This window comes from Chanos chanos, chromosome 2 (assembly GCF_902362185.1).
Source record: "Chanos chanos chromosome 2, fChaCha1.1, whole genome shotgun sequence".
NCBI classification, from domain to species: domain Eukaryota; kingdom Metazoa; phylum Chordata; class Actinopteri; order Gonorynchiformes; family Chanidae; genus Chanos; species Chanos chanos.
In genome coordinates, this window is record NC_044496.1 from 8,689,203 (window position 1) to 8,706,679 (window position 17,477).

The 17,477-nt window shown below is 39.9% G+C and overlaps 1 protein-coding gene across 1 annotated transcript; it reads left to right on the top strand.

Annotated features, from left to right (window-relative positions):
* The first annotated feature begins 929 nt into the window (after positions 1–929).
* Positions 930–9,084, top strand: smad6a (SMAD family member 6a). The gene is made up of 4 exons (XM_030764770.1): positions 930–2,053; positions 4,332–4,388; positions 4,616–4,693; positions 8,543–9,084. Exons 1-4 carry the CDS (start codon positions 1,279–1,281, stop codon positions 9,082–9,084), a joined length of 1,452 nt encoding a protein of 483 aa, XP_030620630.1. The 5' UTR covers positions 930–1,278.
* The last annotated feature ends 8,393 nt before the right edge of the window (positions 9,085–17,477 follow it).

Here is a 17,477-nt window from a genome sequence, read left to right on the forward strand (position 1 = left end):
AGAAGAAAAAGGAGAAGAAGAAAAGGGAAACAATATAAATAAGAGTAATATGGATTTTGTTTTGTTTGACTTTTAGTCGTGGTCATCAATATTTTTATTAGAATCTATCTATCCATTTCCTAATGGTGTGATATATTATAGTTCTGTATTTTACAAACTATATATCACATATGTGTTTTTGAAATGTATGTCATGCACACTGATATTACCTCCAACAAACCCATGAATGCTGAAATGTCAAATATCATAATAATCTTCTAATGAGTTCGTAAAAGTTGGGTAAAGGTTAAGGGGTTTAGTTGCATAAATATGAAATCCATTTTGACTTTCATGAATTTTTGTGCAGTCTCACTGGTATATTTCAATGTCCATACAGTGGTTTAGTTGGTTAATGGTTGCAAATGGGCTCTAGGAGTTGCGCCTTTAAGAGTTAAGAAACTTGATACCATGTTTGCGCAACAATCAGCGCAGCTCCCAGCCGCCAAAGTGTCTAGACTAGCACATGATGAGAATCAGCCAATGGCTCCACTACTCTCCTCGGGGGCCCCGTGTGTGTGATTGAGTGTGTATCTCAAGAAGAAAGAAGGAGAAACGGCGAAAGAAACAGTCAAGCAATCCCTTTAATTTGTCCGGAACACGGAGTGAGACGAATTAAAGGGCACCAGACATTGCACATATTCGATAATCTGGGGAATTTATTGTTTTTTTCGTAGCGAACCGTTTATTCTCTGCCGTGAGAATCCGGGACTGGAATGTGAATTCTACAAGGATAACTTGGGGTTGTGTCGGTGCGGAGTTGCTCCATTCATGATCCCAGCGTCATAAAACTGTCTCCGAGGGTGTTTGAAGTTCATCTCTATCAGCATTCGATCAATTTGTTTTGAGATTTGTTTTGCATCGCTCGGTTTGAAATGTGAAAAACTAACCATCAGACGATTTTGGATAATGTTGAAACGTGCGTTCTAATTTAGCTTGAAGGAGATCATTAATCAAGTTTCACATGTTCTCAAGGCATGCATATAAAAGTTAATTCACTGCTGCCCGGGAGTTGCAGTGGACTGCTGTGACAACTACTTTAGTTTGCAACAAAATACAGTAGATAGCCTTCAGTCTAATGTTGTGGTTTGGCTATAACCAACCAGTCCCCGGCTGTGCGTTTAGAGTAGAGCACGGCATTTACAGAACATTTATGTCGAATAACAACCATAAAAGCATTTGGAATCCCCACGGTTCTGAGCAAACATAGGAAAAACGGATGAAAATAGTCTAAACTGTCGTATGTTCAGGTCGAAACGTTCAGGTCTAGTTCGGCGAATCTGGAGAAGCCGCTTGATCCCAGATACGGACGGGGGAGATGGAAGTGCCAGAAGCAGCGAGGGTGGTCCGGATGATTGGTATGACGGAAACCCCGAAAAAATTCCCAAAACGGAATACTTACCGGAGACTGGAGTGGAAAACGTTGCGGAATCGTGCAACAGGAGTTTAGCGGAAAGTGGGGGACCGTTGAACATTTTGGGACACGATGGCGGCTGCATGTGTGACCTGCAACAGCATGATACCCCTTGTCCTGCGCAGGGAGGCGAGGATCGAACGGTAATGTGTTGTTTCTTTAAAGACCTCCCAAAAGCAGCGGAGCCAGCTTGGGACACAGACGGAATCTCTTGTCCGTCGGCGCGGAATATCCGCAACCAAAAGGATATTCACAGCACTGGTGGAAAAGACCTGAGATGTGTCTCGTTCGTAGAGCACGAACTCAAAAGGTGTACCTATGCGTTTCTGAAAAAAATGAAAGAAAAACCGCTGGAGATGTTACTGGAGGCCGTGGAGTCAAAAGGCGTTATGCAAAGCGATTGTATTATAGTATCTCAAACAGAACTGCGAATCGGCAGTCAGATGGCCTCTCCTCAGTACCTGCTTTGTAAACTGTACCGCTGGACAGATCTGGAGTTGACATCACAGCTTAAGCCGTTATGCCACTGCCAGAGTTTTTGGGCACTGGATAGTCCAGCAGTATGCTGCAACCCTTACCACTACAGTCGACTCTGTGGACCAGGTAATCTTGCAAAGCTGTCAAAACTTCTTTCTTGGGGTCTAATCGTCGGGAATAACTGTTGAACCAAGAGTGCACTTTGTGTGGTCAATGAGGGCCAAGGTCTTTCGGTCCTATTTCTGCCCAACTTTATATCACTGATTAAATGAAGAGTGTACACCAGCATTCCTGAGAGAAATCAGTCTTAAATTAGAGGGTGAGGATAAAGTCACGACCAGTACCGTTGTTAACCAAAGTGATCAACTTTTTTGGCCACCTAGAGAACAGATCAGTAGGAAATGGCGTAGATAGAGGAGGAACGGGAATACTTCACTTGGAATGAATTTGTCTTTTTGGTCGCCAAATCAGAGCTTTGTGTCTTTGGAGAAATAAAGCAATTAAACAATTGGAGAAAAAAAGGATACTTTTCCATTTAACAAATAATACATCAATAGCATTTTGATGCATACTGATTTTTTTACTATAGCATTTTTGCTAAATACAGGATGCAGTTGTGTTACTGAAAAAAAAAATGTATGCACTAAATCCTATGGATCAATTTTGTTACTGTAGACATTGACCTAGAAAGAGTACAACTAAGTCTCAGTGTTCATAAATTGTAGAAGACTGATCATTTTAGCCAGGTAAGTACTGGTTAAGAGTCACTGACGTGATTGCATTCAGATGCACAATAATATATGGATTGACTTGGATTGTAAGGGCACAAAGAGTGTATCACTTGACTTTTAATCCATCATCTTGTTAAATCTGAGCTGATGTTTTGCAGAAACGAGTTTCCTGGTCATTTTTGCAAATGTGCTTATCTGTGCGTGTTGTGATCACCTGCTGTAAAGAAAAGAGAAGTGAATGGCACAGGCAGCATACTCGTCCTTCTGCAGGTTTTTATACACATTTCTGAGTGAATAAGACCGGGGAAGAATCATGTTTTGGCAGTCAATGGGCTGGAAGAGGGAATTGCTATGTGACGTTACATTGGCTTTTTGAAGGTTCAGCAGACAACAGGTCCTTGCACATTTCTCCACAGGGTGCTTTGTATCCCCTCTTTCTGCATGCGGTGAACCACATTGGTGTTAAGTCACCATGAGACAACGATAACTATTTTTTTTTTTTTTTACACCAATATTTTGCATTGCTAAGAAAAAAAAACATTTCCCCCCTAATATAACTGTTTTGTAGCTACATCTGTTTTCTGTGTTAACAAAAGGAAAAGTAAATCAGCAACAGACGGGAGAGAGAACAGACACAAGGAGAATAAATACAAATAAATTGAGTGAACACCAAGAATTTCCAGTTAGTCACTTAATTATACATAAAAACAAATTAAACTGTCTTCTCTGTATGGATCACTGATGTAATGAAATTCTGGTTTGTTCTTCTGTTACAGTAATTTACCTGCCCATGTGTAACTGACTGTCAACCACCTGAGTCACCTAATAAAAACAAAGCTATTGTTGATCAGGTTTGACAGGGACAGATGATGCTGTCCATGTGTGCGCACTGTCCATTGTCATGCTGGCGCCATCATATTATCATGCAGGCCATGGTGCTCTGTTTCATTTGAAGTTTACATACCGTGTCTGGCACCATTTGAGTGGCTTTGATGAAAGAAGCATTAAAATGTGTGTCAAAACAACTTAACAATCTTATCAGTTTGGGAACTGTCTGTCTGCCCGCTTATCTGGCATACGCACCGCCTGGGATTCCTTCCCCATAGTTCTGATGCTGGCTGTGACATTTCGCTTTTTGCTGTCGGAGTCAGCAAACTATACGAAACGGTCAGACACAGCTGTGAACGTAGAGGTCTAGCATGAATTATGAATGTGGAATTTTAGCAAATGTAAAAATCTATTATGGGGTGGGGGGAGAAGCCGCTGTTTCCTCTCAGGTGACCTCTCGGAGCGGTTTTAAGAGTAGAGTCAAATGACTTATGTTGCTTTTAAACTCTCTTTAAATTTTTTCTGTTGAAGCTCGAGTTTTGTGTGATGGCTAGAAAGCAGTACAGTAAGGTGATGTAGTGCTATCATGCTTCTGTACCTGTGATAACAGACAAATTAGTTGCTTAAATGAAAAATACACTGTTGATTCATAGATTTATAGGCAGTTTCCTTGTCTTGTACCTCTGTAGCTAATGGCTGTGTTGGATCATCAGTCATTTGATAGTCCTAAATCATGTCTATGTAATTGCTTTGTTTAATGCCACATCTGTTTGTCTTAAATTCATAAGATATCAGCTCTGATTTTGTATTTTGACAAGACCCCTAATAAGTCTTTTACATTCCAGATTCCCCACCCCCTCCCTACTCAAGACACTCTCTCACAGTAGGACACAAGCCACTGGGTAAGTCATCACCTCAACATCCTTCCTTCGCTTATTTTTTTTTCTGATTTTCTCCCATATCATTTACACTGTGGCAGTATTGTTTTGATAGGTTCCATTGTGGTAAGTGTATGTGAATTTTTCAAAAATTTCTTCCTGTTATTGTCATCTTATTTACTCTCACTCTTGCTCTTGCTCTCTCTCTCTCTCTCTCTCTCTCTCTCTCTCTCTCTCTCTCTCTCCTGTAGATCGGTCAAATCCCATGTTGCCTCTGACTGAAAATGAGGGCACACATTCCCCCTGTGTCACATCAGGGGACTTCTCTGGTGAGTGTTTGACCCAGTACAGGTTTAGTGTTCATTATGAGCTGTGTGTTGATGGACTGAGTTAATCATATTCTACTGGTGGCATTTCAAGGTACTTGTTTATAGTAGAGGTTACTGAAAGTAAATGAATAATCCTTTTTACCCCCTTGTCTGTTTGGTGCATGGTTGTGACATTTGTTGTCTTTTTGAGACAGGAGAGAGAGGTTGGCTTACTTTGGTTTTAAAGCTAAATTCTGAAGTAATGTTTATTCAGAAAGCTGCTCAGTCAGTCTGTGGGTAATGTAAACTAACACCAGACCAAACATGGAGAATATGTGCTTTCCACCAGGATGGGTTTTTGGTTTCCACTCGAGAGTGTGTGGGTGTCAGATAATCATTCTTTCTCTGCTGTTTATATTTGTTTGTAAAATGGTCTTATAACAAGAGAGATTTGTCGTTGTGTGGTGCGCTGCATGCATACGGTTATAGTTATGGTTAGAGATGTCGTAACCTACAGGATGAAATAAGCAGGCGACATGCATGCAAGAGCTTTGATGCTGCAGCATCTGTGAGAGAAAGCCCTCCCCCTAGAGAAATCTAGGGGAGCTTATAAACAACCTGAAGCAAGTTTCATCATATCTCTGACGGAAAAGTCTTGAAAGAGTCCTAGATTCTCTTTGCTCGCTCTCTCTCTCTCGCGCTCTCGCGCTCTCTCTCTCTCTCTCGCGCTCTCTCTCTCTCTCTCTCTCTCTCTCTCTCTCTCTCTCTCTGTCTCTCTCTCTCTCTCTTCGCTCTCTCTCTCTCTCTTTGCTCTCTCTCTCTCTGTCTCTCTCTCTCTTTTCGCGCTCTGTCTCTCTCTCTTCGCTCTCTCTCTTTGCTCTCTCTCTCTTTGCTCTCTCTCTCTCTGTCTCTCTCTCTTTTCGCGCTCTGTCTCTCTCTCTCTCTCTCTCTCTCTTTGCTCTCTCTCTCTGTCTCTCTCTCTCTTTTCGCACTCTCTCTCTCTCTCTCTCTCTCTCTCTCTCTCTCTCTCTCTCTCTCTCTCTCTATCTCTCTCTTGCTCACAACAAACCGTTTCCCTCTCACTCCTTCTATCACATTGTTGCCTCTATGAATTTTTGTGGCTTTACATTGCTTTAATCTGAGACTATGATATCTGGGACGTCTCCTTTCCCAGAAAATACAAAAGGGGTCTGTGGATAGATAGCCTAAAGCGGGGGAATAGCAGTGGAATACATGCAAATTCCTCAAAGTAACCACCACAGTCTCCAATGTTCCGGCCATCTCTGTAAATTAGATTATAATCAACAATGGTGAGTTTGTGAAGTGGCTGACTATGCTCTAGCCCCTCCTGCTCACATCCACAATGGTAAGTTTCACAGGACTTTGGTAATTACTGACTATTTTGTGGTTTGAAGACAAGGAACAAGATCCTCCTTTTGGTGTGTCATATATTATTTTTTCTCCATTATTTGCATGTTGCTATTTCCGCAGCAGTTTTGCAATGCAGTCAGTGCAGCCAGCCAGTCGCATTTTAAAATAAGGTTTAAATTACAGGGCTTGCTGCGGCTTTTCCTTTAGCCGTCTGAGTTTTTGCCAGCACACAATTTGCCTAATGAAATCCTGCCAGTCTTTGCAAAGATTCTTTGCAGATGTTGACGAGCAATGACTCTATCAGTTGTTGGAGAGTGTTTCCCCTGCATTTTGTGGAATAGGAGGTTAAATATGTCTATGCGGAGCAGAGAGGGGAGCTTTATGTTTTGGCTTAAGAGGTGGTCTCTAGTCGCTTTAAATGTTGGCTTTTGTATCTCTCGAGGCACGTGTGTTTCTCCACATTGACTGATGTGACGAAAGATCTGTCTTATGCTGTCTTGACACATACTTTCCCACTTTCTTGAGATGTGCTTATAGTGCCATGTGTTCTTCATCTTCAGAACAATATTTGGGGGCGGACGGTAGTCATTTCATACTCTTCATTTGATAAATATGTAATATTTGACATTTCACGGTGGTATTCATTTGAAGGCCCCTTAGGTAACGTGCGTGTAAAAGGAAGGCGGGGGGGGGGGGGGGGCAGTGTAAATGTTTGAAATTGTACATTTCCAATAATCTGATTGAGCGGCATGTAGCCATGGCTTTGGCTAAAGTAATTATTACAGCGCAGTCATTTGACTGAGATTTTCATTCTTAGCGTCTGTGGCTTTTTCATTAACAATCCTAGACGCTTCCCTGTCTCTCCGCTGGTTCAGTGGAAGAGTCTAATTGCTGGAGGGGAAGCTATTGTTTAGCACAGCATGACAAACCTGCCTTCATCCCCCCCCCACCTCCACTCTCACCCCTACCCTCTCATTTTGTGCTGCTGGCTAAGGCAGATTTTAGTTCTTTTTTTTTTTTCTCAATTAAAGGATTAATGCCTTACCTTTAATGAGAGTCTTTGGGTTAAAGATAGAAACTCAGATTTATTCATTTTTCTGTTTTGGTTGTTGTTTCAAGCTGTGAGATAATTGTTATTAAATGCAAAAGAAGGACACTGGGTACAAAACTCAGTTTTATTATAATTTTTCTGGATTTGAATTGTCCTCCCTTTCTTCTTCTGTTTTCAAGCTAATGTTTGACATACTAATGAGCTTTACTTATTGCTTGCAGCTCTAAATTCCATTGAGAGATTTTGCATTCCTGACCTTACAACAATATCTCTTTTTCTCTCTCTCTCTCTCTCTCTCTCTCTCTCTCTCTCTCTCTCCCTCTCTTTCACCCTCACTCTCTTTTTTCCTCCCTTCCTCCTGCCCGCCCCCCCTCCGTCTATGGAAGTTATAGCTAATCATACCTCTATAAGTTTTCCTAACACGAATCTCTTGAGAGAACGTGAATGCAACTGAATTTAGCTCTCAACAGGATAGGGGTAGACTGTGTGTAGTGATGCCCTGCCTTGAAGGACACTGTTTCACAGAGGCGGAGTGGAGTGGAGGTGGTTTGGCCCAGTGGAGAGTTCAGAGTGAAAGGAATGGGGCCACAGGCGCAGGCTGTAGATTCTCTCTGTCAATGGACTCTGTGAAGCAAAATAATGGCATCAGTCTGTATGTGAGTTAATCAGAACTGATTTCATGGCAGCTGGGAGGTCGAAGGGTCGCAGGCTTGCACTAAGTTGTCAGGGAGCTGAATGCCGGCCCTGGGCTGGCGGTCAGAGGGGGAAAGGGGACCCCTGACTGGCCTGCACAGCAGATTGGAATTCTGGGAAGGGGATTGGGGGCATTATGGTCGGAGATGACAGATTTATGCTTTATTGTTAGCTCTTTTGCCTTCTCAAATGCACCGTTTGGAAACTGAGTGCACAACACTCCTGCAAGATGTGGTATAAAAAGCCTATTTTTATACATTTATAGTGGTGACTTAGCACCGTTGCAATTTGTTATGACAGCCTTTTACTAGTGCTGAAACACATTTACTGTGTTATATAAATGTTTGAGAGTATATTTGGTGGCTTTTGAGATTTGTGCTTACGGAACGAGTTCATCAGATCATCAGATGATGAACACTTCTAGGCTCATAGATGCCTGATAGCCTGGATCAAATGCTTAAGGAGTGTGTATGACCCTGCTGTGTATTATTTAATACAAAAGAAAAATTCCCAGGTGAAATCTGACACATACTAAAGCCTATGATTCATCTTAATGTAATACTGTTTCATGCACCTTTATCACCTTTCAGCCTGGCTTGCATGGATTTTTTTGTTATCATTTTGTATCTGTTGTCCTTTATAAAGCCATGTACGTAGGACGTTTCTCTCTTTCATTCCACTAAATAATTCTAAATTGTTATGAACTCATTATGGCTAAGTTATAATCTCTGACTATCTTTCCTCTTCTCTCTCAGATGCCAGTCTGTCCCTCGTCTCGGTGACGCAGCGCCCCTGGTGTAGCGTTGCATACTGGGAGCACAGAACTCGCGTAGGCCGCCTCTACCCTGTGTATGAGCCCTTCACCAGCATATTCTTTGATCTACCTCAGGGCTCAGGCTTTTGCCTGGGCCAGCTACCCCTGGAGGCCTGCGGGAGCTCTGTCCAACGCACGCGAGCCAAGATTGGCCATGGTATTCTTCTCAGCAAGGAGCCGGATGGAGTTTGGGCCTATAACCGCAGCCAGCACCCTATCTTTGTGAACTCTCCCACCCTGGATTCTCCCCACTGTAGGAGTCTAACTGTGCTGAAAGTCCTGCCCGGATACTCCTTAAAGGTGTTTGACTTTGAGAAGTCTTGTCATGTACAGCGGGGTGTGGATTTTGTCTATGTGGATGGACCGTATGATCCAAACAGTGTGCGAATCAGCTTTGCCAAGGGCTGGGGCCCCTGCTACTCCAGACAGTTTATCACATCGTGTCCCTGCTGGCTGGAGATTCTGCTCAACAAGCACAGATAGCAAACACCCATCTATACGCTCTCCCACTTCACACACTGATATACAAACACTATCCCAAATGTAATCTATCTAGATTTAATATAAAAGTTTTATATACGTATTGTATGAGATATCTTATACTTGTAAAATAACGAGTCATTTGTAAAATGTAATTATTTATGTATGGTGCAATGTGCATATGGATAAGATGAAAAGAGACAAAGGTTATGCACTTTGGATTCTATTAAGTAATGTAGAATCTTTCAAAACCTTTTTGCAAAAAAGAAAAAAAAAAAAAAAAGATAAGAAAAGAAAAAGTAAAAAAACGTGATGAACTGGATTTGAGGTATAGTTTTTATATACTGTCAATACCCAGGTAAAAGCGTAAATGCCATTCACACATTGATAATAAAGTATTCATGCAATCCAGGTCCTGTCTATGCTATTTTGTCGGAAAATGCTTTTCATCTGTCCAAATACCACTCTTAAAAACGCCATTAGGCCTATCGTCTGGACTATGTGCTGAGTAATTCAATAACTGAAAAATTGCCAACCCAAGAATTATCCAGCAAAACTTTGTGCCTGGTGTGCATTATACACCTTTTTTGTTTTATTCTCAGCACATGTATTGTGCAGTTGATTCATGTGACTTTTCTTGAAAGTTCATTAAACTAGCTTGAGTGTTCTGCCATCTTCCGCAAAATGTAGAATGTATGAGTGAATACAGGTCATTTGTGAAGGTAATTACAGTTTTTATTCTCTCACTGTTGCTATATACATGCTTGAGAGACAGATACACAAAAATCTGGAAGATAGCATGCCTTAGAAAAATGTTAAGAAGAAAAAAAAAATCACTTGGCAGCAATAGTTATTTTCCTTTTTGTTTTTCAGATATGAATTACCAGGCTTGGATAAGACATGTTTTGCCTGAAGCACTCTGGATGGCTTGAGACCAAAATGCATATACATGCAATTACTGCCAAGATTTCTTTCATGTTATTATTTTGAGATGCTAGGCCCTTGATACTAGGCTTTTTACAGGAAAGCCCACACTGGTTTGTCGGGTTAAGTCGTTGAAGTGGAAGGGTTGGTCAATACTGAAGCACAAGTTTTAGATGTGGGCCTGCTCACCTGCATGTTGTTATAGCTAAAGGTCTTCCTGAATCATTATGCGTTTTAACACAGTAAATTCACCAGTTTTAAATGACCTCTGAGAGTGATTGAATTGTCTGTGTGAGGGTGTAAAATACTCAAAGAATTCATTTAACAATGACAAATTTGCTGTGAGTGGTTATGATGGAGCTACATAGTGCAGATTCTTTCAGATTTGCCCTGTCTGAGTTTGTATCTTGCACGAAAGATAAAAGAAGGAGCTCTCACTTTGAGTATAAATGTTGCTGATTGAATTTGCATGGGATAGAATCTTAGCTTGTTACTTGAGCACATATTCAACTATGTTCTTGTATATACACATAATATGTAGGTGACCAGAACTGCAAATGCCCAAAAACTGAAGAACATATATGCTACTTTCTTCAACTAAGATCATCACGCTTTTTTTGTAAGGGCATTTTGTACACTTCTTTTGCAAGTCAACATGAAATCATGAGGGGCTTCAAACTTAAGAAACATGAGGACTTCTGTTTGAGTGTACAGGATATGAAGTTGCTAATCTTAAATGCAAATGCACGGAGGAACAGCACAGTGTCCTTAGAAGCTTTCTTTGAGTGGTGTGTTTGTTCTGGATGGCGACTGCAATGTTGGGCTTGCTAAGTCAGCAGTCTGTATGGCCCCACCTCATCCCTTTTAAAACAAGACTCCCAGAAAGCCACACGCCGATTATCTCTATGCAGCGGTTTTGCCTCCAAGCTGCAAACACATTCTTTCTGCTATGAATGCTATATTATGACTGTGGAGAGACAGTTGACAGAAATTGGCACATTTGCACAAGATCCAAACGGAAAAGTGGGGCTGCTAAACCCCTTGCTTAATGACGCTAGCTCGACTTATTTCCTTTCCCTTTCACTGCCTGTTATTTGCAAGAGGGGAGTTACCGCTGAGCTGCTTCACTCCTTATGACAGAAATTTATATTTTGCATATTCAGTAACAAAAAAAAAGGCTGGAAAAAAAAAGGCTCTTCAAAACATTTAAATACCAGTCAGTAGATGCTACTGGGTTTAATATTGTAATTTCATTTGCTGTCATCGTACGTAAACGTAACGATTTACATAAGTCTGAAATCAATTTGATACATTATTCTTCTGGTATGAGAGTAATTCCATTCCTCTGACTGTTGAGCATATGTAGATCCATAGTTTCATGAAATATTGCATCCGTTTTTTTTTTTCATTTTCCATGTGCTGTTGTGTGAGAGCTCATAGTTGATGTGCTAATTGTTTTAATTTGTCAGATTTGTGAGGACAGTTTTTTTTTCCAGATGAAACGAGGCTCAGCTGTTGTAGTGTGAGGCATTTGGCTGTGGGGAGGATTTGAGGCGGGATTTGACCTCGCTCTGAACTGGAATGGTGAAGTGTGCTGATTCTGGCATGGTCAGGAATCCTCTGCTTCACATCCCATCCCACCAATTTGGGATAAAAAAAAAAAAGAAGAAGAAAAAAAGATTTTATTAGTGTTCCTCTGAGATGGGTTTTTTGCAGTAGGGCATTGTAACTACACAGGTACAAATTTTTTTATGTGTCATTTAATATTTGAGGCAGTTTATAGGCCATTTTGAACGTGTTTGTTTTGACAGTATTTACTTATATAGCTACCACGTACGATATATTGTAATTATTATGCAAGCACGTTTTTTGTAAATTGTCAGTGTTCAGGAGTCTCTTTTAAAAGAAAAAAAATACTTGTTTTCACGGATACCCAGTGCACAGCCTATAAAGCTCATGTAACTGTTAGAATACAAGGGTTCCTAATGTTGGTAAAACTGTGCTAGGCTGTTAGACCAGAGGCTGAAGTTTGAATGGGATGCAGAGAGGAGTATAAATCAATGACATAATGAATAATGATGGAATTCCCTTGTTCAGTGAATTGCAGTTATACCCCCCAGGCAGGGCACCTCACCCTACATTCAGTATGGTGACAGAGTACCATAGCCATCCCTGCTGGCCTCTCTGTGTCCCTCTTCACTCTTCAGACATACTGGAAAAAGGGGAGAAAAAGCTTTAAATCAAAACATGAAGGATGAAACACTCACAAGGAAATTAATCATTTCATTTATTTTGGCTTTGCACATGTTATGAATTCAAACATAGTTCAGTAATCCATGTCTGATTATATAATAATATAATAATATAAAAATATAATATATATAAAAATATAATTTACCTTAATTTGATGGAAGTGCAATTATACACGCACACGCGCACACACACACACACACACTCACACACACATATATGTATGAATATGTATATATTTATATGTATATATTTATATTCATACACACATATATAGCCTATTGGTATAAATGTATATATTGTATATTTTTTTCTATCCCTGTCAAGACATTTTTCTCCAAGTTAATTTATCTAACCTCAAATGAAGACATCCACAGAAGTGTATGTTTTCATTTGCGTGTATTCACAGTGTATACTTGCTTCCATGTTTACTCTTAATTCTGTCTCTGTTTTATTTCTTTAAGCAGCGTGTCTGTCAGCCACGGTAGTAATTACAGAGAGACAGTGAGACTGGGAGAACACAGCCGACTCTTTCAACAACTCTCAGCCTAAACGCAGCTCTCAGACTCTCCTCTTGACATGCTGCCAAGAACATTTCTCTCTCTCTCTCTTTTTTTCTCTCCCTTCTTCCTTCAATCACAAAAGCATTCTTCTTTCAATTAACCCCAAACCATTGGATAAGTATTCATCCTTGAGGGCGTATTTAACTGCTTTTTTTCTCCCCTTTTTTAAGTCTGTGACCATGAAACAAAGTTTCTGTCATTCGATCTCATGTAAAGGGAAGTGAAGAGTGTGCCGTACAGCAGTTGTCGCAGGTTCAGATAACACGTGACGTGGTCCAGTTCCAAGTTGTCATGGAGGTAAAAAAGAAGTAATTAAGAGTACTGCTGTGAAGAGTTCTGGGGCTTTGTAATTAATATGCACGATCATGCACGTTGTTCAACTCGGTTCAGTCTCCTTTAACATCCTAATCTATACTTCTGCAGAGAGATCAATGTTTTATCCGTCAAGCCTGGAGCCCAGATGCCCCTGCTCTTCTCGACAAGCATTGATCAAACCCTTCCTTCTCTATCTTTTCTTTTCTGTTCTTTTCTTTTCTTTTATCTGTGCGTTCTGTTTAAAAAAGTTCTGTTTTATTCATAACCTCAATTAGGGAAAACCAGACCTTTTTTTCTGAAAAGTGCTGAAAAGAGTGAAGAAAAGTGTGCGCCAACATCTGTGTATGTTTGTTTGTGGGAGTGAGTGTCCACATGTGTGTATGTATGCCTTAGGTCTCAGCATGGCATGTCTGTGCTCTGCAGGTTTTATTGTATAGATGGTATTTGTGTTTGCGTGTAACTAGAGGGAAGATTTTATCACCAGAAAATAATCCGATATGCAAAGCATCTGCTCGCAAGCACTAGATGAAAATAATAAGCGCTTTCAGTACATGAAAAATATCTTTAGACGTATAAATTTAATTCATCTTGAATTACAGAGTTCTTTGGAATTTGTGATCTAAAATGGGATAATGACTAGATGAAGACAAAAGGCCGAGCTATTCATATTTTCATTAGAATGATTCAGTTCGGTTAGATGATTAGAATGATTCAGTTCGGTTAGATGATTAGGTTCTTATCCTATCACACAGAGGGGGTTGTTCTCACTTGGTATGGAGGAGTTTATTTTTCCTAAATCTCCCATTTTAGTTCACAATACATTCTGTCCAGAGCAATGTGTATGATTATTCACATCTAAAAATCCTGTTAAACTACCTTCTCCTTGACCCTGATTCCTGTGGTAAAAAAAAATTCTTAATCAAATAATTAATAACTAATATTAACAACAACAACAATAATAATAATTATAATAATAACTTATAGTAGTAATAATAGTAGTAGTTGTAGTACTTATCGCATTTTTATAGGTATTATAGTTATTAATGTAAAAAAAAAATCATTGATAAAATAATTAATAATTAATCATTATGAATGCCTTGAAGAGTGAGGGGTACAACATATGTTAGGTGTCACTATAAACCAGGCCCCTACAAGATCAAAAGAGTGTCTCATTAAAATCTGTATAGTTTTACTCCATGTGGACTTGGGAATATAATTTAGGATTCTTTTTCAATGTGGTAAGGTATTCTTAATATCCTTTATTTTTTCACATGGTGTGGTTAAAGGGTTTGACATTACATGCCAAATCTTTGTTCCTAGTGGCATAAATAAAAGAACACTAGTGTTTGTCTCAGCTCCTTTTTCAAAGGTAGCGTTCCACCCTTATGTATTGTTTCATTCTGGGATTCATGCAGGGAGGTGATGTTAGATCACAGAAATACTTCTGTTTCTGAAAAATTGTTGATTGCAAGCAGCTTTAATTTTTCCAGTAACCACAGAATTTAGAGGATTTTATCCTCTTCCAGGCTGGAGTCAGAGTGAATGAAACTAGACATGTTTATTCTCCTCTCTCTTTCTCTCTCTCTCTCTCTCTCTCTTTCTCTCTCTCTCTCTCTCTCTCACAGACACACACACACACACACACACACACACACACACACATGCTTTACCATGATCAGTGCTGTCTATTAAAGCCATCCTGGTGATCACATGGTATATTATTATGAGACTAGAGGATTAATAAGTGCCATTAATATTGAAACATGTCAAATATCGCCAATGAATACATTAAAATATAACCAGTCATCATTTCCCTTCTCTGTTTTAGGATTTAGAAGAGTTTCATTGATTGTGTCATTAAGAGACAGGTTGATCCTGCAAGCTACGACTTTGTTTGCACTCTGGCTTTGTTCTGAAGTTAATGAGGTAGAATTTTCTGCCCAACTTCTCTAAAATTGTTAATAAATGGAAATGTATCAGTATGCCAGTCTGAACTGGACAATATTCATTACTGCCGAAGCAGAGATGGATCATCCCGACAGATTCTAACAAATTTCAGCAGACTGGGTGGTGTATGCAGTGTCCAGGGAAAGCCCTGTTCTTCCTAAATCAACACTGTAAACAAGTTTATGGTGTGTATGCTTTTCTCTGTGAGGTGTAGTTTTTGGGCACATTCTATCCTGCCATGTTGATTCACCGTAAATATATGTGGGCACTTTCAGTGTTCGACAACTGACCAAGCAAATTAACAGACTGATCCAATGCACATTTGAGAACGTACAAATATGCTGCATTGACCAACTCTCTCACTCTCTCTCTCTCTCTCTCTCTCTCTCTCTCTCTCTCTCTCTCTCTCTCTCTCTCTCTCTTTTCACGTGCCCCCTGGAGGATCGGATGTTAGCTGGAGGCAGGATGGAGGTCGGCAGACGGACTGGCTCCACTCTGGACTGGGCATCCACACATACCCAGACATTTTGTCATCAGGTTTACTTTCACAGAGAGGCAGCTAAACAAGCTTGTTGATTCTGAACACACACACACACACACAGACACAGACACACACACATGCAAATGTGTACATGCCCATACACATAAACACACACAAACAACAAGACAAAGTTACTTTCAGATGTAAAAAAAACAACAGTAAAAAAAAACCCCACAAAAACAATCCTCTTTGTGTTTTCATCTTATGTGAGTGCGTGCAACACACACACACACACACACACACACACACACACACACACACACAGAGGGAGAGAGAGAGAGAGAGAGAGAGAGAGAGAGAGAGTGAGTCTATCACACAATAACATAAACTCCTCTCTGTAATCTGTTTGCAAAGACAGGAAATGAACATTGGCAATGGACAATAAGCTTCAGGAATGATGAGCATTGTGTCTGAAGCACAGGACACTGGTCTTTATGTTATATCAGTGCGTGGAGCTTCTACTGCTCATGTCCACTTAAATTTGCATTAACACAGTTCAGCTGAGTGATCAAGTATATAGATGTGTAAAGGTACTTATTAGTGCTCTCTGTGGTTAATTTGGATAATGGCTGAAAATGAGTTGTATGTTGCATAATTGCCATCACTTTTTTATTGTGCCCTAAACATTTAAACAGAGATAGTAACTTCACTGAGCATATTAGTTTGACAGAAGTAGATATCTTTATATTTTTTAATTGTGTGAGATAGATAGATAGATAGATAGATAGATGGATAGATAGATAGATAGATAGATAGATAGATAGATAGATAGATAGATAGATAGATAGATAGATAGATAGATAGATAGATAGATAGATAGATAGATAGATAGACGTGTGCTCCATGCATATTTTTTGTAACTCGACACTTGCTGCCACCTAGTGGTAAACTGTATTTGTGTTTTCACTGCTCATTTGTTTTTCTAAACAGACATAACGATCTGATGTCGTATGACCCTGGCTAGCAGCCATAGAGCAGCCATTAAGTCAATATTTTCCTGAAAGCAACATTTGATCTGAAAGCTCGTAGGAATTGTGCAGCCTTGTGTGTTTGGTTTGGCATTTTCTGGTACCATTCATAAAGGCTCGGGTTTGAGCCCGAACAGCTCTGTGAGACATTTGGTGATTTATTGCCTCAATATTGTTTAATTTCCTCAATTTCACCAGCAGATGCGCAAAACTATTTCACAACATCCGAATTTGAGATGAGAGTGATATGCAGTATGTGTAACCCACAGTATAAGTAGGCAATTTTTCAAAGTATAACTGAAAAACTACTACGAAAGAAACTGCAAAAAGACTTTCCTAATTTTCTATTCTAGAATTATTCTCTAGTGTGGAGTCACTCAAGGATACACTTAGGGACACATTTAAGGGCACCAACTGAAAAAAAGATATCTTTTAGTGTACCACATATCCAAGTATAATTCAGTTATGTTCATATATGAAGTTATAATAATATATGTTATATGTTCCAAATGCACTTACTGGCCACTCCATCAGAAACACATACCTTGTAAATGTGCAATTGGAGACTATGGCCCATCTGTTGCCATGCACAATTTGTCAAAAATCATCAAATGGCAGTTGCAGCACAAGACTGCTGTTATCTGGATATTTTTGGTGGTGACAGTGACAGTGACAGTTACAGTGACGTATGTAACAGCAACACTGCTGTGCCTTCTTCACCCATACCAGGGTAAGAGGATGGCTGACAAATTGTGCATAGCAATGGATGGGTGATTGTCTGTAATTATATACCTATAGAGTGTACCTAAGTATATATGCCCGCTAAAGCAGTTAGTGAGTGTAGATGCAAGGTAGTTGTTTCTAATAAAGTGGATGGTGAGCACATAT